This window comes from Camelus dromedarius, chromosome 13, assembly GCF_036321535.1.
Source record: "Camelus dromedarius isolate mCamDro1 chromosome 13, mCamDro1.pat, whole genome shotgun sequence".
In the NCBI taxonomy this organism is placed as follows: Eukaryota; Metazoa; Chordata; class Mammalia; order Artiodactyla; family Camelidae; genus Camelus; species Camelus dromedarius.
In genome coordinates this window covers 50638254-50661469 of record NC_087448.1, presented here as the reverse complement: position 1 = coordinate 50661469, position 23216 = coordinate 50638254, and the positions used below count along the sequence as shown (strand labels likewise).

General features: G+C 37.1%; 1 protein-coding gene across 8 annotated transcripts in view; it reads right to left on the bottom strand.

The window, feature by feature from the left end:
* The window catches only part of DGKH (diacylglycerol kinase eta), a 154193-nt gene that overhangs the window by 65983 nt on the left and 64994 nt on the right, over positions 1–23216 (bottom strand). For all 8 annotated transcript variants that reach the window (XR_010383610.1, XM_031466059.2, XM_031466063.2 and 5 more), the window contains exons 5-8: positions 8104–8208; positions 7715–7847; positions 2690–2796; positions 1877–2002 (exon numbers count right to left, since the gene is read on the bottom strand). Coding sequence is in view for 7 of the 8 variants with exons in the window: in XM_031466059.2 (XP_031321919.1) it covers positions 1877–2002; positions 2690–2796; positions 7715–7847; positions 8104–8208 (471 nt within the window). In the remaining variant the exon portion in view is untranslated. The remainder of the gene's footprint in view (positions 1–1876; positions 2003–2689; positions 2797–7714; positions 7848–8103; positions 8209–23216) is intronic.

Here is a 23216-nt window from a genome sequence, read left to right as displayed (position 1 = left end):
GTTCATAGCAGCACTACTTACAATAGCCAAGACATGGAAACAACCTAAATGTCCATCAACAGGTAACTGGATAAAGAAGTTGTGGTATATTTATACAATGGAATACTACTCAGCCATAAACAAGAATGAAATAACGCCATTTGCAGCAACATGGGTGGACACAGAGATTATCATATTAAGTGAAATAAGTCAGACAGAGAAAGAAAACTATCACATGATATTTCTCATTGGTGGAATCTTCAAAAAAAGATACCAATTCTATTTACAAACTAAAAACAGACTCACGGACATAGAAAGTAAACTATGATTACTAAAGAGTGGGGAGGAATAAATTGAGAGTGTGGGATTAACAGATACGCATTACTATATATAAGGTAGATAAACAACAAGGACCTACTGTATAGCACAGGGAACTATATTCAATTTCTTATAATAACATATAATAGAAAAGAATCTGAAAATACATATGTATGTATATGTATAACTGAATCGCTTTGCTGTACACCTGAAACTAACGTAAATCAACTACACTGCAATAAAAAATTTAAAAATTTAAAAAAGAGAAGAGCTGAGCTTCCAGAAGTAGAAAAACAGACTTCAGTATATGCAGACTAATAAAATTGGTGGTAGATACATACATCAGTGTTTGTCCCTGCAAAAAGTAAATCTTAGGTGAGATGGAATCTTAATTTTCAATCTTGTTTGCAGGAGCACTTCTTTAAAATAAGGAGTGGCATAAGGGTTTTCAGGGTTAGGACTGCAGCAAAAATCCAAAGAGCAACATCTAATATAGTCTTTATTAATATTAAATGGGATAAAAGAAATAAAAAGTAATCTCCATGGAAATAAAAGGGCAACTGATGATGACTAACAGAAGCATGGGGACAAAGAGAATCATTTTTGATTCAAAAATGAAAAAGAAACACAAGATTCCCTATCAAGCCTGACTAAAAAATTGTAGCACTTTTCCTCCGTGACGTATGAGATCAATCTCATTGATTATGAAATCAACACATCAAACATGTAGCTCTTACATTTGCTGATCTTCGTCGTACTTATTAAAAGCAAAGGTTTTCCACCTTTTCGTTGGGGGGAAAGGGACTGACTTCCAAGACGCAAAACAAGACCAAACAACTCAGCCCCAGTGCAAGGCAGTCACCCACCTAGTCGGACAGCATCGCCTAGTGCTGAGGTGAGCACTCAAACAGCGACTGCCTCCTCGTCCTGCGGTCTTGAGCCCCCCAGCACCCTCGGAGGGGCACGAGGTCACCCTGAGTTCCTGCTCTGACTGCCCACCTGCAGCGTGGAAGCCCAGTCCTCACCCAGTCTGGCGTAGATGGGACCATTCCTTGCCCCATGTTGGCTCCATGTTTTGCTCTGTGTGTGTCTCACCGCTTTCTTGCACATGCAGAGAAGTTTTAAACATTTACTTATTTATATAACACAAATGCCTATAATTTAAATCATATCAGTGCATGGTCTACTGAACTCAGTATTCTTTTTGTCAGAGCGCACACACAGCGTGGTAGCCAAATTAAACTTTGTATGTAAAACAAATTTTGGTGCCTTTCTGTGTACAACAGGTGATACAACAGGCTGACAACAGCAAACCATTGAGGGTGGCTAAAGATGATCAAAAATAATAAAACTGTGGGAAAGAGGGTTTTAGACAAAGGAAATATAGAGAGAGAGCAGGTGTCACAAAAGGGCACTGACAGAAGTAAACAGAGTGGGAGGAATGCATCTTGAAAAGAGGTGAACCTTACAGTGGGGGTGTGTGCTACCAGGCTCTGCTCAGCCACAAATTCTCAGCTCTGCCCATGAAAAAGTTACAAAAAGAAACTAGCTAAATGGAAAACAATTCTAAAACTCTCACCATCGTTTTACACCAAAGGCATTTCCAATCTTGCAGACGGAGAACACTGCCACATGTTTTGTCACAGACGGCACATTTGGCGCTCACAGGCAAGTTACCCTCGAGCCACTGGTGGGGCATAGCCACCTGTGCAGCAGGAAGAAAGGGAAGTCAAATTAAAGACAGTGGAGGACATCATTATCCAAGGGAAGACAGACAATGATTTCTTACTCTCTGGAATCAGCGGTATGTATCATTCACAGCATGCATTCACTTCCCCCACATTTATTGAGCATCTATTATGTCCCGAGCAATGTAGGGATACAACGATAAGTTAAGACTAAAGCCCTGCCCTTCGGGATTTGTAGTCTTGCTGAGAAGAAAGGCATGGAAGGGGATTATCCCAAAGTGATTATGAAGTGTCATCAGAGATTTGCATGCAAGGTGAAGGGAGGCAAGGTTTTGAAGGCTGGGGGCACTGTTGAGGGGAGAACCCAAAGTCTGAGGAGTGAACAGCTGGTAAACAGCTGAGCTGAACCTTAGAGAATATCTTGGTTGGCCAGACAAGGGTCCTCGAGCCCAGCCCAGCACAGCATCCACTCCTAAGCCCTTACACAATTTCCCTCGAAATTTAAGAGCTGAAGGAAGCTACGAAGGATTGAATTGAAAATAAAGAGTCACAATCAACCAAAACCTTCCATGGAATCCTAATAATAAATGCTCCCACTTAACTCTGCCGTAACTTTAATAATAGACGCTCCCGCTTAATTTCCACAGGAGCAGAGAATGACAGAGCGGAGGTGCTGGGGAGAGACGGGGACAGAATGGGCTTACTCCATCCTCGTCCTCGATGATGTCCTTCCCGATGGAGGCCAGAGTCGTCCACTTGCAGTTGTTTGTTGCCCTCACTGCACACCTTTTGTGAGCCTTGAATTTACACACTAAGGGAAAAAAAAAAAGGTCAACCATTGCTAAAGGAATATGTACTTTGGGACCAACGATGAAAGGAAATCACAGCATGAAATTTTAAAGGGCTGGCAGGGTGGAAAAAACCCCAATATTTTAAAGTTTCTATCATTACTCTTCAATAATAGTCATAATGTTCTCAAAAGCAAACAGGGCTAGGGTTATATGAGGCACTTTTATCAAGCTACAGGCTGCTAAGAGATTCCACTTACTTCTTAAAAGAACAGAAAGGAGATGAATACGAAAAGAATTAGTTTTAAGGAGAGGGGACCACACGCACACAGAGAAGAAAATAAAATTCAGTAATACAAGAGTGCTGGTAACATCCAATTATGGTATCTGGATGTTAATTATAAAAACGTGTTTAATTTGTGAAAATCCAACGAGCTGTACATGTCTGAGATTTGCTTTTTTTCTATACATATAATATACCTAAAAGTTTGAAAATATCAGTAAGATAAAGAACAGGGTAAGTCAGGGGAGCTTTGAAGTGCAGGCATGTCAAGAAGATATCCAGGCTTCACGGAAATCGGTTGATGAGGTCACAGAGATGGTACTGACTTTGAGAAGTATGCTGTTGGGATGACTACATGATAACGTAGAAAAAGGAATGATGAAGTGATGTTCTTGCTACACGCATCACTAATTCTCCCCAGTCACATTATCAAAAAGGTGTCTACAAAAGAGAAATAAGACGAAACAACCAAGAAAGCAGCAGCACACACAGGAAAAAACAAATAAACCACAGATTATTTGAAAAATTAACCCTTGCTTATGAAAATCAGAACGCGACAGCTACTAAGCTAATCCACCCTTCTAGGGACACCATATAGTGTTAATGGATACTGTGTTCATGTTAATGAGTTTCTGACTTTTCAGATAAATATTTAAAAGTAGAGATCCTTGCAGTAGAAACATAATAAGGTAGCTGTTGTTAAATTCCAAACATGGTGACTCTTTTTCACATGATTTTTAAATTTCTACCAGATTTTTAAAATTAAAGTAACAAATTCAAAGTTATGGGTAACACATCATTCTCTTTAAATTGTCCTAATCTGATGTAACATAAAAATGAAAGGATCAAGAGAAAAAACTAAGGACTCCATAGGCAAATGTTCAGAATGTGTCGGGTATCAGGAATAGCCAATAGATAAATGGCCACTTAAATGGAGCTGGTTTTTCCTTAAAAAATATTAGCCTATAGACGTTGGAAATGTTTCACTCATCTGCTCTTTTGTGTACATGGTAAATTCTTTCCTGGAAATCATACTATTTTTGTTATGAATAACTTTGTGACTCAAGCACAGATTTCATATAGAAAACAAATTTTCAACTGAATTTTATTGCTGATAAACAACAGTGTAAAGAAACAACACCATAGGAAAAAAGCTTAGTTTGAAAAACAACTTAAGCATGACCTGCTCTGGCTTGCCCCAACTGACTATTTTAAATTATTTAATCTTTTAAACTATTTAAACATTTTCATCTGTTACAGTATTTCTCAAAAGCATGGTCCTGGTTTTATTTTTAAAAAGCAGGCTTGTTAATGTAAATGGCAAAATATCCTTCTTTCTTATGCGCGAGTTTCTTACGCTGCATCTTCTTTATCCATTCATCTATTGATATGCATTTCGGATGCTTCCATATCTTGGCAATTACAAACAATGTTGCTGTTAACAGAGGGGTGTATGTATCTTTTTGAATTAATTCTTAGTTTGTAGTTGGCTTTATTCTTTTTATAACTATGTAAGTTTAAAAAGCTAAAGCTCTAAATGTTCTTAGAAACAATGAACAGTACATATATGTAAATTTTTTTAAATATGTGCAGTAAAAAAGTGCAGACTTTTAAAATAAGTACTTGCTATTAACAGTCAATAAGCATTTTCTAATAGGCAAAGAAGGAAGTATAAAGAAGGTTACGGTATAAGTTTGAGGCTTTTTGAAGATTTTTGCCATTACAAATTGGACAGCTCATTCAAAATAAAAATCACTTTTGTAAGAATAAAGCACTTCATGCAATGAGCCTTGAGAATTAAAAGTTGCTTAATATAACATATAATGATAATAATAAAACAAACTGGACTGTAATTATGGTCACTAAGGAATGGAAATGATTAATAAGCATCTTAATTTGGTTGGGTGACAATTTTCTCCAAAGAAGTTATTCTGAAATAAAGCACTTTTTTCTGATTTGTAAAGCCATTATTTCAAAACCACAGAACTTCAAAATTACACTGGTATGTAATAAAATTAAGATTCTTTATTGCAATATTCAGTCATTACCACATAAGTGTTCAACAGTGGTTAAGACAAAAATTCGTAAGTACCCATGTTGAGATATTTGACACTGCTGATAAAAAAAATCACCATTTAACTTTTTATTCTTAATTTACTGTTTAAATAACTGTAAAGCACAATTATGCTCTGAAATTATAATTAACATTCTCAATTGATTAAGGGGATTATTTATGAAACATAATTTCTGTCTCCTATTTCTCATTCATGTATTTCATATAAGCAAGGCTTTAAAATAATAATTTTAGTTATTATTCAACACAAACCTAGAAGACAAATCAGTAGAGATTCCTTTTACTGTGAAAACAAGGGCAGAAAGATTAAGTAAATTTAGTGATGGCTTTACACACTGGAAGCTGGATTCCATCCTAATACAATGTTATTCATTGTCATTGTTGAGCGAGTTTTTTTCTGTATTCTCGCATCTGTTGTAACGTTTAAAGCTTCCTGTATTATAAACCCTTAATTTTATCAAGCAAGCCATTTATTCAGATTTCGAGGGGGGTTCTAAAGTTTAAGTATAGCTTTGTTTACAATAAAAATATCCTAAATAACTACTGTCTCATAAAATAAAAAGAGAACTTTTTTATATACTTATAAGACCCTTGGGATTTTTTAAACCTTCCACTACAGTTCTAAAAATACTAACGGGCAAGACGCTGCAGACTTAAATTTTTTATCAGCAGAGAAAATAAACACTAACAGATATTCCTCTAAAGTATAATTTTAAAAATACTATATTTGAGACTTAAAACATCAGGAAGACTTCATTATTAACAGAACAGTGTAACACATTTATTTAAAGACTCTGAAGTTATCTATTCTTACCAGCTAATGTAATTTTCATTTTTCTTTCAAAATGCTTAGAAAAATATTCCACCGTGTCACTATGATCTTCAATTTCTAAACAATTAGGTATATTTAATAATGCATAACTCTCAAATCAGAAGGGTACCTCAGAGTATCTTAGATCTGATATGGTTTTGAGCATTTTGGGGATAACAGACTATAGGATAATAGTACAAAGACCTTCAGAATGACCCCATAATATCACAGCCCCAGTAGAGTGACTCAGAGCTACAGGAATCCTTTTAGATCACTAGTCATAAAGGCCAATTATATCTTTGCAATCATTCTTTAAATATAAAAAAAAATTTTTAATGCTTCCTCCAAATTCTCATTTTCATGAATTTTAATGCACCAGGCTACGATGGAATCTGTAATTATTGACTTGATGAATTTCTTATAGAACAGAGTTACAAATTTCTACAATTTATTTGACTAGAATACTTTATTGTAAGTATTCTCTCATTTAATTCTCACAGTATTCTATGAGGTATGAACGTCTATTATCCCCATTTTACAGATGAGGAAACAAAAAGTCTAAGAGGGTTAAATTACTTCTCCTGGTCAGTTAGTAGTGGTGGAACTGGAACCTGAACCCAGAGGGTTTAGCTACAGAGCTCTATTCTTACCCACTAGGCTGTCATCTTAAATAGTTGAAATACTGATATATCTCGGATTTTATAATTTAAAATGAATGAAAATGTGACTCTATTTCTGTTTTATTATTTAATTATTATAAAGTTATATTAAAAACTGCTTAAGAATTTTTTGTATTAGAGGAAAAAAGTAATAATAGTATTACATATAGTTCAAAAAGTAGTACACACTGATGAGATCACTGAGGTATTAAATTAAGTAAGTCTAAAGAAGGTAGGAGTTTTCTCTCAGTGATTATTAATGGATTTCTTTTAAGTGGTCAGTGCTCTTAAATTCAAAACTAACCCACATGAGAATAACAGCGTAATGAGAACAATAGCGTAAACTTATTTTCAGAGAACTTTAAAGAAATTTAGAGGATGGCATCCATTTCAATTAAACATTAAGGAAATAAAAGAAAACACTTCAAGCAATGCAATATAACTAACAATCAGAAATTTCTCCAAAGGGAATATACTGTCCTCAGAGGAGGTTTTGTTCTCCCTAATTAAACCAGACAGAAAAGGAATACTAGGAAATTAGAATGATCTAAAAGTCTAAAGAATTTTCTTTAACAGTAATTGCTAGTTCCTCAGGAGGGAAATATTATTACATTTTGGTTTATACTTCCCTTCAAATGATCTTATGTTACCTTTTACTGAGCCGAAATATTTCCTAAGCTGGTCCTATGAATGCAGAGCTCCACTTTAAGCCACAATAAAATTAACACACTGTTGTCCCAGGGGAGATTATAGCTCAAATGGTAGAGTACATGCTTAGGAAGCACAAGGTCTTGGGTTCAATCCCCAGCACCCCCTCTAAAAACTAAAACTAAAAAACAAACCTAATAACCCCCCTGCCAAAATAAAATTATTAAATAATACAATATTAAATTAATAAAAAAAATTTTTAATTAAAAAATGTATATTTTAAAAAAACCAAACCAAACAAACAAAAAACACTATGGTCCCACTGAGATGCTCCCAGCTACTGCTTCACCCGAGGAAATGTTCTCCTGTGATATTTCTCTGTTCACATCACTGACATACCAATGGCAGCGTGTGTACCTAGGTAAGGTCAGTGCTGGGGGAGAAAACACAGGGGATGCTACTGTACCTTCGCAGGACAGGCCATGGGAGGTGACTCCAGAGAGACTCTCTCGGCACACGTTGCAGAAAGTGGGTCGGGCATGGGAGCAGGCGTACCAGTTATGCATCCCTGAGAAATGTTCCACATTAAACTGGGCCACCTAGAAATGAGACGTTAGCACAGATTTGCCAAACAAAAGAACAGAACTAGAGACGCTTCACGTTTGGAATGTATATCGCTATGATTCAAATTTCAAATCATAATTTCTTTGCTTTAAATTAAAAAAATCAATATTAGGTTTAAACAAGTTGCTGAATGAATCTACACGTGTCTTTTTTTAGTAGGGGAGGCCGTTAGTTCTACGGTTAACACTTATTCTCTAAGAACACGAGACGACAGGAGAGATGCTACTGTACCTCGTAAGGTTCTCTGGTCTGTACAGACTTCAGTGAGCTGATCCAATCCTCCATCTCTTTTCTGTTCTCAGCGCACAGCATTAGTCTTCTGAATGGAGTGATTATCTGAAGGGGATAATTCAACCCAATGATCGTTAGTAACCAACAAAGAGATTAGTGCAAAATCTAGTATCTTACAAGGTGATTCCATTTCTAATCCGAGTTCTTATTTCCTCGATAAAGACAGTAAGATTCTCTGTAACATAAATGAATTCAGGTCTCAATATGACACAATGTGGTGTAGGAAAGAAAAATTCTGAGCAGTCTTTTGTTGTCTTTGATCTCATTGCTATATTTACTCATCAGGCTCTGTAGCCCTTTAGCAAAGGCTGTGAATCCAAATAAGCAAAGTACTCTTATTTCATGGACTATATCTTGAAAATTGACTTTAGGTATAGTTCAAAAGTAATTTATAGTAAGCTTAGAATTCAAACAGTTTTCAAAATGGAAATTGTTTAAAATCCAAAATCAAAAGAATGCAATATTAAATGAGTTCACAATTGGTTTATAATGGTATCAAGGCGATTCTCTTTTAAATAATGTTGGGTTTACAGATCATTTCTGTGGCCTATTTTAATATGATTTATGTGACGGATTTTTCTCCCACTGTGTAGACTCTGCTCTACTACTTTTCAGTGACAGCGGGAAGAAGAATTAGCATACAAGTCCTTTAGCTGACTTTAAGGGAGAAAATAATTGTGACTTTCATCTCTTTTTCATGTCACTAAAGCAGGCAAATTAATTATATCAAGAATCTTAAAGCAAATGCAATAAAAATGTTATGCTATAATAGCGCCAAAGTGCTTCGAAGTTAAGATTCTGAAATTACTTGAAAGCAGCCCCTATTTCTGTGTGAATACAATATTCTGGTTGTAATCTTGAAGCTGCTAAATCTTAGGCATTTACTGCAAAGAAGGGACCATTTAATTACTTGCAGGAAAAAAGAAAAATGTTAATTCCTTCCTAGAAACTATTTCCAAGAAATACATTATATATATTTATTTATAGAGCAAATAAGAAAGATCAGCCCAGTCGTAGCTACTCACCAGTTACTGCCTCCTCTCATCTGTCATTAGCTTTGGCTACACAATCCTTCCTTAGACCAAGAGGCTTTTAATACACTGGACAGGCACTCGCACTTAAATACAGCTGGCCAGAAGTCACGTGGAAGACAGCATTAACCGTTCAGCACTGGGTATTTGTTAATTGCATATGAAATTGAACAGAACCTCACTTTTGCATTTTCTTGTTTTCCACTACGTTCCTTGGATAAAGCTTATTAGCAATTGGTCACTCCACTTCCTGAGTAAATAATTAATGCAAAGAGCAATGCCTCCCTCATTACCTAGGAGCCAAATGGATGCTTTATTGCTTCAAAATGTTTTTCTAGGACAGCTCATCAAATGCAGAAGAGAGGTACCATTAAATCATAATACACTCCTGGCTCCGATGACTGGCACGGCACTCAGATATCTCTGTATGTCAGTGAACTGGCTGGATAAATCTGATGTTTATCTGGATAAATATAACCTCTAGCATTTAATTTTTTTTTTTTTACTATACTATATAATGTAACTCTAAAGATTCCCTCTCTTTCATTATGATCTTAGCGTGAGTGAGACAAGTATTATTCAGGTAAATAAACCAGGCTTGCTATTTTATTCTTTTTTTGTTGAATTTTAAGGAAAGCAGAATGTCTGATGGTTTTAACTATCTTTAATGCCTTTAAATTCTTTAAAAGCCACCACGAATTCAATAAAAAGAGGGGAAAGAAGGATAGAGACCCAGCTTCTAATTTTCCTTGTAGCTTTTGAACTACATCAATGCCTAAATTCTAAAGGGTTTCGGCAATATAAATCATGCATGTACCTCATACGCTGATGAAATAAAATTTTTACATTTGCAATGTCTCCTTTGTAATAAAAATGTTTTAAAGTGGACAATAAGCAAGCAAATCATAATACATTCTTCAAATGAAAGTTAATTTTTAAGAGCCAAATAGAAATTATTAGTAATTTTGATTTACAAGTCTTGTGATTAAGAAATCTACTGAAGATCAAGTCATGTTATAAGAAGTCGATATGAGAGAAGAAAATCCTTCATAAATCCTGTGATGCAGAGATGTCTGGTTTATGGCAGCAGGACCAAAAATATCTCAGGCAGCAGCCCAGAGCCGGCTGGACCTAACTGAAGACAATGCTAGTTTACCAAGCAAATGTGTAATGTCTCCCAGACTGTCCCCTTCTGTCCTGGGGTCATCCCTGGCCACACCTCCAGTGCTCTGAGTCCCATCCCCACCTTTTACTTGAATTCTTTTTCATCACCTTTGTAGAAAAGAATGTGACAGTCACAGCTGCTAACTGAGGTGCTGGCTCTGCCCTCACTGAAGCCTGTGACACTACAGTAGCTCCTCCTCCAATCTTTATTAGGAAAATATCTGAGGAGCAGGCAAATTCTGAAAATTATTTGGTTCTTACTCTGAAAGCCCTTTTATTATGATTAAGTGAGGAGGATGAAAGCCGGAAAGGCAGAGGAGAGAGCTATTCCCAGAGAAGACAGTCTGAGCCTATTGGGGGCCAGGGTCAGGGTGTTTCTGGAACTAGAGGGCCTTTTTACCTTTCTTGAAGGAGCTGTAGTTTACCTGTCCTAAAGTGTCCCTTCACCCCCGGCCTCATCTCAGTCTCACTTGTACCCTCCCTTCTCACTACCCCAACATTCCCCGATGATTTTTTTTCAGGCACCTCTGAACTTCAGTAATTAGTTTCTTCCAACTATAACCACCACTCCCATCTCGGATCCCAGAACACATCTGCCTGTCTGCTCATCCACCCCATCATTTATTGAGTGTTTACTGCATGCCAGAGCCCAGGCATACAAACCATATGGGCTTTTGCCTTAATAATCTGTAAGGGAGACAAGTAAGTAAACCAGGATTTGCCTGTCTGAAAAAGTGCTGTATAAGATGGATTACAAAGGAGACGTGTCGACATTAGTCAGTCTTCTAAATGTCACCTCAAATAATATACAAACTTCACATGAATAGACATATTCCTCCACTTTGAGAGTTAATGACTTATAAGGGTTAATGCAACAACACTATTATGTGTGTATAAAAATCAAGAATTCCACCCCCCCCCCAAAAAAAAAGAATTTCTCAGTCTGGTAAAGCATGTAAATACATAAAACATATAAAACAATCTGGTATTAAATGTATAAAACCCTATAGAAGAGTGACATTATAGTTAAGACTTTAAATATGTAAGTGTGCACACGAGAAAAATAACAAATACTTTACTGGTCATCTTTCAGTGAAGGAAATGCAGATAATTTAAATATATTTTTTTGGTTTGCCTGTGGTTTCTAAAGTAAATATGTAGTATTTCTGTAATAAAAAGCCTTTGAATTTTTTACTAACAGAAAAATGGGAATTTAGAATTTAAAACTTTGCATTGTTCCAAAGCAGGAGTTCTCAAGCTTGGCTGCACCTTAAAATCACCTGAGAACAGAAACAGACTCACAGACATAGAGAAGAAACTTACGGTCACCAGAGGGTAAAGGGGGTGGGAAGGGATAAACTGGGGATTCGAAAATTGCACCTCTTGAGGTGTGATGGAAATGTAAGCTATCTTGATTGTGGTGGTGCACACATCCATCAAATTGTACATATGAAATATGTGTAGTTTACTGTACAGGAACCGTATCACAATAAAGCTGTTAAAATTAAAAAAAATAAAATAAAACAAACAAAGAAATCACCTGGGAGACTCTTAAAAACCCTAACGTCCAGGCCACCCTCCATACCAATGAACTCAAGAGCATATGAGGGTGGGACCCAGCTACCAGTTTTATTGTATTTTTTTTAACTCCCAAGTGATTCCCAAGTGCAGCCCCGTTTGAGAACCAGTGTCCTAAAGATATTTTATTGCAAATTCCCAACGGGAAACCACTAAGGTAACAGCAGAGTGATTCAGTGCCTAAACCCAGGAGTCAGATGGACTCAGAACGAATACTAACAACGCCCTTCTCACGTGTGTGGTTATGGACATGTTTCCTCGGCTCTCTGAGCCTCAGTTTTACATCTGCAAAGTGAGGGCAGAGCAGCACATCACAGCTCTGCAGAGTGTGGTGTGGTTTAATGAGACAATCCAAGTAAAGCATTCAGCACGGTGTCTGTTTGGAAGCCAAACCTCACCAAATGTCAGTATCACAATCCTTCTTAGCGCTGACGGAAATTATATATATATTTACAGATTTCTTATATAATGTGTAGATTGCTTGTGTAAGTGTGGTCCACAGACAAAAGTGACAGGAGCTTAGATCAAAAATGGAGGCATTTTTCTGCCCACAGACTCGGCACTGCCTAGCAAACCACCAAAACAGGAATAAAGATAATGACCTATTCCATAGAAGACATTAGGAAAGTTATCAAGAAACAAATTAGGAAAAGAAATGGTCCCCCCTTAATTGCACTGCGTCTAGCCTTACCCAAAGCAGGAATATAAGATAGCAAAAGGCTTCCCAAAGAGCATCAGATCCCAGTACAGCTCTGAAAGAGTTCAGCATGCCATCTCTAGGAGGTATCAAGCCTAAACTATTCAAGACGGAGTTACTCCTTTTAACTCAGATTTTTGATTCTGCAATGAAGGAAACTCCGCAAACTTCTGTGGTGCTTTTAAATGTCCGAGAACTTTTTTTTAGGAAATTCTGATTTCTAATTCTAAAGTTCCTGACAACATACTGATCACATCTGCACTCTGGCAGGACTTACTGTTTTATCTTTAGTGATTAATCCTGAACTTCCTTGATGGAAATGGAAATTCACACGCAGTGACAAGCCTTTCTTGGAAAGCAGGACAAACAGAACGTTTATAACAGAAAGTGCCAGAACAATTTTTATTGCCTATATTTATTATAACTTAGGGGATATAATTTGACTTTTGTTAAAGCTGAATCAGGTATAATCATATGTCTTTACAACACAAGGTTTGCTATACCTAAAGTTGCCAACAGCTCAGTCTTAATATACCTCTTCTGTCCTTCTGCATAAAATCTATATCCGACTCTTAAATTATGTATGTTGCTTTTTCTCCATTCTTCTTTTATGGGATGAAATAATTCACTTACACAATTTAAATGTGCCAAACTGCAATGTAGTCATGCATCTTAAGTGAGTATTTTGAGAACAGAGATACTCACTCCCATAAACTAGGGACTGCTCTATCTAAGAGCACAGGTCTTCAATGAAATGATGTCCTTGTACCTGAATTAAGCCAAGAGTTTTTTTTAAAAACATATCCAACCATGGTACAAATCAGAATTGGTGAATCAAAATCATCTTTTGGGGGAGATGTGGATAATTTCAGATGTAACTACCATTGGCAAAACAATATAGCTAATTCTGGTGCACACGTGTCCCTGTTTATCAATGAAGGAAAACACAAGGGTCCAACTTTCCCATTAGTCAAGGCAGGATCTGGTCTAAATAAAGTAAAGAAAGTGCTCTTAATCTTGATAGCCCCTATCTGCCTTTTCTGCATGCTTCTGCTCCCAAATTTCCAGTGTTCTCATCTGCCGCAAGAGTATCTCTTTGTGTGTGACTCATCTGAAAAAGCTTACCACCCACAGAACCTCATCTGATGTAACAGAGGTCACAAAATGGGGATCTCTGAGGTTTTTATTTGGTCATTCTATTGAACCCTGAAGTGCTGTGTTGTAAAACAACAGGAACAAGTTAATATTCATCATATTAGACGGGTACATTTCTCATCAGAGGTACTTCCCTCAGCTGGCCACGCCGTACACTTATGTAACCAAGTGGCATCTGAGTTTCCAAGTCCTATATAGAACCTACAACTCCTTTGCCTTCTGGGGTCAGCGCTTCCCTATTTTATTACTGCTGCCTCAAACCCCACCGGTTTTCTAAGATGAAAACTCCTGACCTAAAAGAGTAATTTTTTTCTGAGTTGCTGACAGATGACAAAGGTCTATTTTCTCCAAAGGGTGCTTGAATTTTAATGGAAGACTAATAAAAGTGCAAGGTCACAATGAATGTATTTCTGGCACCAAGACTTTAGAAGGTGCCACAGGTATTTTCAACAGATAGTATAATTTAAATCAATAAAATAACAGAATTTTAGGTTAGGAAGAGATCTTATCATACTGCTGTAATAACATAAATATTCATTTTATAGCTATAAACACTCATTTTTACAGCTGTAAATCTGCATTAAGTGCTCACAAAGAAACTGGGTTCCATGATATCCTGGGACACAAATTTCACAATATCTAAAATAATTTTTAAGAACTTATAAAGATGTAACGGACTAATAATGATAAGAATGAGATCTATAGGTAGTTCACATGCATATTACTATTAATCTACAAGAACATCACTCTTAATCTACAGCTGGAATTTACAAAGAAACTTTTCTATGCAGGCAGCACGCTATGTAACAGGATGCTAAATCATGTTGCCTGGTAGTTGAACTAAGGCCTTTCCTATTCCCTTTCAGAATGATCTAAAAATCTTTTCAAGGGGAGGGTGTAGCTCAGTAGTAGAATACCTGCTTAGCATGCACAAGGTCCTGGGTTCAATCCTCGGTAATTCCATTTAAAAATAAGGAGAATAATTTAAAAATAAATAAATAAACCTAATTACTTCAACCCAAAACGAAAACAAACAAACAAAACTTTTTAAAAACCCTAAGGAACTAAAAATCTTTTTAGATGTCTGTTCAGAGCCATGCTTAGATTTATACACAAACATGCATATATCCCTCACTGAGAGTCAAAGAGGCTATCTGAAAATCATTCCACACTTTGGTTTTTGGCTCAGTGATCATCGTCGTAGCTGATGAGTTCTTTTAGCTGAATAACAACTCACTGATCTAAGCTGTAATGCAGACTATGAGGTATCAAACATCCCAATACACTCTCAAAATAAAGGAAGGAGGCATTAGTCATGAACCCCAGGAAGTCTGTCCCAAAGCTGCTTATTTTCCTAGCTAAGAAAAAGTTACATATCATCTGGATATAACATTTATTTCAAAAGTCAAACTACAAATCCAATAATTACCTATGCATTGATAAAAATAATCGATTGAGAATTCTGCAGCATCGATATGAATGATTACTCACTTGTCATGGGATTCTGTGAAAAAATGCCCAGTATTGAAAAAATAAATTCTAATGGAAATTTTTTAAGTATATAAAAATAATTATTCTGAGAAATCTACTAATTATAGAAAGGGAAAGACCCCTGGAAGAGAGCAGAACATCTTTGCCAACAGGATGTTTGTCTTCCTTATCTACAGGAATACCTGACTACAGACTTCTGGCAAAAAGGCAATGTCTCATTGATTCTTCAATCATTTCTGTAAATTCAGTATGGAGTTAATTTTGTTACAACATATTGAAGAGAAAAAACACAAATGTACAAGCTAAATTGTCCACCATTAGTTAACACACTGCCTATGTGAGGAGTTAAAAAAGTGTTATAGCAAGTTAAAAAAAAAAAAAGATTATTCCTTCATTGTAAAATTATGGTCAACTCAGTGAATCTTTCTCTTTCACAGCTTCTGCATACTCAGGCTTTGTTTGAGAAAAAAGATGGAAAAGAGGCAGAGTTAAGATCTGGTAACCATATTGGGTTGCCTACTGAAGACTGAGGGGTTCATACAATGACATGAAAGATTTCAGGGTTTTTTGTATATATGTATTTTTTTTAATTGAAGGATAGTTAATTTATAATGTTGTGTCAATTTCTGGTTTACAGCATAATATTTCAGTCCTACATGAACATACATATATTCATTTTCATATTCTTCTTCATTATAGGTTACTGCAAGACATTGAATATAGTTCCCTGTGCCATATAGTATAAACTTGTTGTTTATCTATTTTATATATATTAGTTAGTATCTGCAAATCTTGAACCCTCTATTTATCCCTTCCCACCCCCTTCCCTACCCTGGTAACCGTAAGTTTATCTTCTATGTCTGTGAGTCTGTTTCTATTTTGTAAATAAGTTCATCTTTTTTTTTAATATATATTCCGCATATAAGTGATATCATATGGTGTTTTTCTTTCTCTTTGTGGCTTACTTCACTTAGAATGACAATCTCCAGGTCCATCCATGTTGCTGCAAATGGCATTATTTTATTCTTTTTTATGGCTGAGTAGTATTCCATTGTATAAGTATACCACAAAACTTCTTTATCCAGTCATCTGCCCATGGACATTTAGGTTGCTTCCATGTCTTGGCTATTGTAAATAGTACTGCTATGAACACTGGGGTGCATGTACCTTTTTGAACTAGAAAGGTCTGCTTTAAAACACTCCAGGTAAAACAGGGAAAGGAGAGACAAGATGAAGGTGTGTGGAACTTGGCAATGGGGTTGTGGGGTTCATCACAGTTAGCCTGAGTCTGTGTATACTGGACATTTTTAACAATTGAAAAAATGTACCCAAAGCTTTTGGAAGTCCCAAGCAAAACTCTTCAAGGAATTAAGAAGGCAAGGGACATGGGTGTCTTAAATCTCCTTTTCTGAATATAGATCCTATTTGACCCCAGGCCCCTAACTCAGCTTGAAGACCACACCTACCAGGACCCAAGTCTCTGACCTCCTTCTCCCCTATGAAACTCAAAAATTAGAAGAGTAAAGTGGCTCCATTGCTCCACTGAGCACAGAAGATATATGCTCCCCATGTTCAGAGCAGGATTATTTACAATTGTCCAGGTATGGAAGCAACCTAAGTGTCCATCAACAGATGAGTGGATAAAGAAGATGTGGTATAGATATATAATGGAATACTACTCAGCTATAAAAAGAACAAAATTTTGCCATGTGCAGCAACACAGACGGACTGGGAAGGCATTGTGCTAGGTGAAATAAGTCAGACAGAAAAAGACAAATACTGTATACACATATATGCGGAGTCTAAAAAATACAATGAAGAGGGGAGGGTATAGCTCAGTGGTAGCGCACATGCCTAGCATGCACAAGGGCCCGGGTTCAATCCTCAGTACCTCCATTAAAAATTTTTAAAAAATGTAACAAACTGTGAATATAACAAAAAAGAAGCAGACTCACAATACAGAGAACAAACTAGTGGTTACCAGTGCAGGGGGCTAGGGCATTATAGGGGTCAGAGAGTGGGAGGAACAAACTGCTGGGTGTAAGACAGGCTCAAGGATGAAATGTACAACATGGGGAATAAAGCCAATATTTTGTAATGATTATAAATGGCAAGTAACCTTTAAAATTGTATAAAAATAAAAAATGATTAAACAAAAAAAGAAAAGGTGCTGGTAAAATAAGAGTAATAATTTAACTTAGTAATATTATAGACAGGTGTCTGCAAACCAGACACTTTAGGAAAGCAAGATATTGACAAGATATATAATCATATATAACACTGTATTTGAAGAATGACATTGCACATGGGAAACTGAAAGGTTTTTTTTGGTTAGTCTTAATTGTAATGACAAGGATCAGAGATTTCAGAACTAATTTTTGTACTCTGTCACATACACTTCTACTGTAAAGTAGCAGTGAATATTAGTTAATGCACACATTAAAAGTTTTACCCTCCATTTAATATTTTCAGGCTGTACCAGAGATCAGAACAATGCATTAGCCCCAGTCCCTTGGCACACGCTCTTTTGGTTTGTAACCGTAAATTGCTTTGTACAGAACACATATGTAATGGGAAATGTCAAAACAAAGCAATTATCTTGTTTGTACTGGTCACCACAAAACCAAAAGGTTTCTAAAATTTAAAATTTCCATTACACCATAATCAGACTAAAGAAATAAGAGAAGATAACTGAGTATGCTAGAAATGTAAAAAGAGCCATGAAAATGATACCCCAAAAAGTTCTTAAAGACATTTTTATAGTTTTTAAAGCATCTCTCTCAATTGCCTTCTTGACATCACCACGGTATCTTACCATCATTTCAAATTCACAATGTCTTCTTTTCACTCCCTACAAACCTGCTTCTATTCTCGTCTTCTACCCTTAACCGAAGGCATTTATACACCAATCCTCCCAAATTCAACAACTCTGTGTTAGTTACCTCCTCTCCCTTCCCTTTGTCCACAGTTCTCTGGTCTTGGCAAAGTTTAAACTGGGTCCAGAGACCACAGAGATGTTTAAGGCAGCAACTACTGAACTGAAAAATCTCTTTTTCAATCACTTTTTGTTGTTGTTGTTGTTGTTGTTGTTGTTGGAAATTAAATTCTTACCAGAGACCTGTCACCATGAGAGAGCGATCAAAATTCCCAATCCTCTCTCTTCTATTTAAGATAATTTCAGCCTAATCACTACCACAAGAATCGAGCTTGTGTGACATCAGGCCTGCACTCCAATCACTGCCAGCTGGTACCCTGGTCTACATAAACCTCCTTCTCACTTGTCAGGTACTAGGGATTCACTGGGAATGGCCAGATTGGACTAAATCCTATTAAAAATGTTGGTTACTGCTACTGCCCTCATAAAATTCCAATATGCTATCCATCATCCATAAAATTCAATATGCTACTCATGGAAAAAGCACAGGCTTTGAACATTAATTATGCTGCTTGTTCATGAGATAAATGTACAAAATGATGCTCTCAAAACTTCACCTCTTCATCTGTTGAAGGAAAGGAAGAATACTCCATGGGCTTAATGAAATAATGAGACACAAACTCCAAAGTACCTGCTATGTACTCACTACTCCTTACTGGGTTACAGGGTAAACCAGAAGTTTTGGAAATGAATGATCATTTCTTTTTCTTACCTATATTATAAACACCTTAAACTTTAAAAACCTGTAGAATAATAGGCTTTCCTTAGTACTGTTTTAATAGTTCATTAACATTCAAGGCAAAAAACTTAAAATTATTTTAATACTAAAAAATAAACAGTTGTTTTAAAATGTCTAATGGACACAGAAAATAAACTTATGGTTGCCAGAGAAGAAAGGGGGTGGGAAGGGGTAAACTGGGAATTCGAGATTTGCAGATACTAACTACAATATGTAAAATAGATAAACAACAAGTGTCTTCTGTATACAGCACAGGGAATAATATTCAATATCTTGCAGTAACCTATAATGAAAAAGAATATGAAAACAAATATATGCATGATGTATGACTGGGACATGATGCTGTACACCAGAAATTGACACAACATTGTAAACTGACTATACTTCAACTTAAAAAAAAGAAAAAAAAAGAAATTGTTTTAATGGAGCCAAAATCTGAGACGTGTAATGATGCGTTCTCATTTTAAGAGTATTTCATGCCAGATGCAAGGCCAGATTCTGGAGTCATCACTAAGACCAGGTGTGATGGATAAGGTGCCCCTTTTCATGTCCCCATCACTTGGGCTTCATCAGGGTTCTCAGACTGCCCCGGATAGCAAAAATCTCTGGGATTTTCTGGAGAGTTCGAGCACCACCATGGCTCTTAACTATTCCCAAGTTCTTAACAGGGCACCAAAGATTCTGACTTCCTGGGAGATCAGGAACATCAAACTCCTTAGCAAACAGGACCCCACCTTGCTAGGCAGTTCAGAATTTCCAAGATACTCAAACTCTTCAGGATTCTGCTGCTTCAGTCAGAAGGTCACAGGATAACAAGCCCTCTTTAGATGATATCCAGGCATTTAGGATGGTTTTGGGTTTTGTGGGGTTTTAAAAAATATTTTTATTGCTAGTAGTTTATTTTCCTGTATTAGGCCTCTATTCCAGGTACCTCTGTAAGTCAGGATATTATCTCTTACAGGGTTTGAGTATGCATTCTATACCACAAATGGGGCTCAGAAGTCAGAGCTAATCTAAATGAACGTGGAACTAAAGAGCCTTCAGCCATGTAAAGACCACGGTGAAGTCCAAGTACAAATCTCATAGCCCTTCTCCAAAAGGGGCATCGGTGGAATGGCCAGGCTGGCAGAGAGGACAAACCTTCCATGTCAGTCTGCACTGTGTGGAAGCCTCTGTGTAATTGGATGGCTGGTGGGACTGGAGCTGCTGTTTTGAACCTTGACCAACCCTTGCCAGTCTTCATGCAGAATCTCTCAAGAGAGAAGATGGAATTTAGAAGTTCAATTCCACACAGCTACAGCTGCTGTGTTCAAGATCATGGTGACGGTGACCATCCAGTTGGAGACTGTGAAAGGCCTAGTGTGGGGAACATGTGAGTGAAATGCAGATTTACAACTAGCTCAAGAAGAGGAGGCTGCGTAGCACATGGCCATTCACTGGGAGCTACAATATGGCAGGGGCACTGCACAGGTCAGTCCTCCATGATACAGGTTAAAACAGAAGGACCTTTCATCTGGATGGAAGTCTTCCACTGGCCATCCATAAGGTGCCTAAAGCTAAGGCTTCCCAGGGAAGCAGATTCATAAAACACTGGTGTTTAGGGTCAGGAATAAGCAGTTCTACCTGGTCACCACATTTTGGTCACAGAAATATTGACACAGGTTGTACGTTTGTGGTGAAAAGGAGATGAAGCAATCGCAGAGGAGTCTGTCTATGGAATCCTGAAGAGTCTGGCCCTCCAGCTCCAAGAGTTTGTGTAATCCCTTCTCTTTCTACAACTTGGACCCCCATGCTGGCACAATCTCTAGTCCTAGTTGGGAGACAAATCGTTGTTTTTTTGTATCCCAAGAGTCCTAGTCCCCAGCCATATACTTTAAAGACAAGGACCTATTCCTGGAGGCTTTTAAACTTTTAAAACATATGGGACTCAGTGGCCAACCCTTTTAAGTCACCAATGCATCTCCAGAATATAGTGCAGTTGTCTGATACACACAGCGAGCTTTCAATAAATATTTGTAAATGAATCAAAGACAGTCTTTGTGCCTACCAGGAAATTTTTGTCTCCACCATCTCCCCTCGCCCCCTCCCACATACACACACCTCGCAACACTCTCTTCCAACAGCATTCTTCTTTTTTCCTTTTTCTTCCAGTTTTATTGAGATATAACTAACATACATCTCTGTGTAAGTTTAAGGTATACAGCATAATGATCTGACTTACATTCATCATGAATGATCACCACATTCACTTTAGTGAACATCATCATCTCATAGACACAACATTAAAAAAATAGAAAAAAAAATTTCCTTTGTGCTGAGAACTCTTAGGATTTACTCTGTTAACAACTTTTCTATATAGCATACAGCAGTGTTCATTCTACGTATCATGTTGTACATTACATCCCTAGTACTTAATTATCTTATAACTGGAAGTTGGTACCTTTTCACCACCTTCATCCAATTCTTCCTCACCCACCTCACTCCACCTACCCGCCCCCACTTCCAGTAACCACAAATCTGATCTCTTTTTTCTGCGAGTTTGTTTTTAAAGTATATTTGACCTACAAGACTATGTTAGTTCTTGGTACACCACACGATAATTTGATATTTCCATACAGATTAAAATGATCATCATGAGAAATCTACTTGTCATCCCCAACAGCATTCTTGCAGGAAGGCCCCTCAGCTGTGGCTGGGTGCTGTAATGACACAGCGTGGGTCACGTGTTCAGCATGGTGACCAGCAACCTCTACATCCACTCCTCCTTGTTTACCCCCAACAAACCCCAAGAGCTCAGAGTCCCGAATTCTACACTAGCTGTGCATAACTATTAGCCATCCGACCTTGAGAAGTTCATTTCAGCTCTGAACCTGAGTCTGCTCTGAGAACGCTCTTCTTGAAGGCCCCTTTCAGTTCACAGGGAATGAGATGACTAGAGATTTCTACTAATGGGCAGAGCCATTACCTCACAAGAGGCACTGTTCCATCAGATGACACTGAAAGTTCTCTTTTATGTAGCGCTGAAATTGTCCATGAATTCAACCACGGATCTCTGTCCTGTACAAAACCTGTCTACTGCTTCTTATACAAGATAATCCCTCAAATATTACGAAGATGTCACATTTTCCCAAATCTTTAAAATAAAAAATGCCCTTTAATGTCAATCAATCCCATGACTCTGGGACCTTTTAAAAATGATATTAGTTACCTACCTCTGTGAGCTCCTTATCAACATTTCTATTTAAAATGTAGTGCCCAGAACAACACGCAGTGCTCTAAATGTGTAGTGTGACCGGCAAGTGCTGCTTGTACATTTGGTAACACAGCATAAAAGCCTATGATTGACTTGGAGGAGAAAAGACAACTGAACACGTAAAACACAATTACAAGAAGCCTACCTGAATCACCTTCAGTTAATAAAATTTCACAATAAAAAGGCAGAACAGTAGACTGAGGCCGTATGCCCCAGATGGCTTCAGATTCTAGCTACTTACATGTATTAGATGTTAACTTCTCTGTTTTGGATTTCTCACCTATAAAATGGGAAGCATCATAGAACCTACCTTACAGGATTGATACAGAAAAACTGAATGAGGCATCAGATATAAAGCAGTTATAAGAGGTACACTGCCATTAGAATGAACATTATCAAAGTAGGCAACTTACTCATCTAAGTGATTATGTATTTATATGATTATCTAAATACCTATTTTATGATGTGTATTCACAAACAGCATAAAAAGTAATTTTTTGTTACTTCCACTGTAACTGAAGATTGAGTTATTAATGGATAAAAGGAAACTGACACTTTCTTAGGTTCAAAGGATGTGATATCTCTCTCAAGAGAGAAGATGAACTGAATTAGATTCACAGAGAGGAAGTTAAGAGGAAAACAGAATAAACATAAAGTCAACGTTAAAGAAACAATTTCTTAAGAACATGTTTTCCGTCCATGAAAACACGGTCTGCTCATTTCGACTGTACTATGAATGCATAATTTTCAGCATTTTATGTGCAGTAAGAATACTCCCTTTATTGGTTTGTTTTAATGTAGACGTTAAAGAAACCTCATCAGAAGAATCATAATCTAATGCTAGTCAACTTTTGGTCATGTCTACCACGGGAAGTGTGCCCCCCTGAGCTAAAATGACTCTTTGTTCCAGTGCTCATGTGGTTCTAAAAATAAGTGCCACCACATGGCATCTGTTTTCATACAATTGAGGAAGCCAGCATGGCTGTGAAGCCAGCGTGGGATTTCAAACA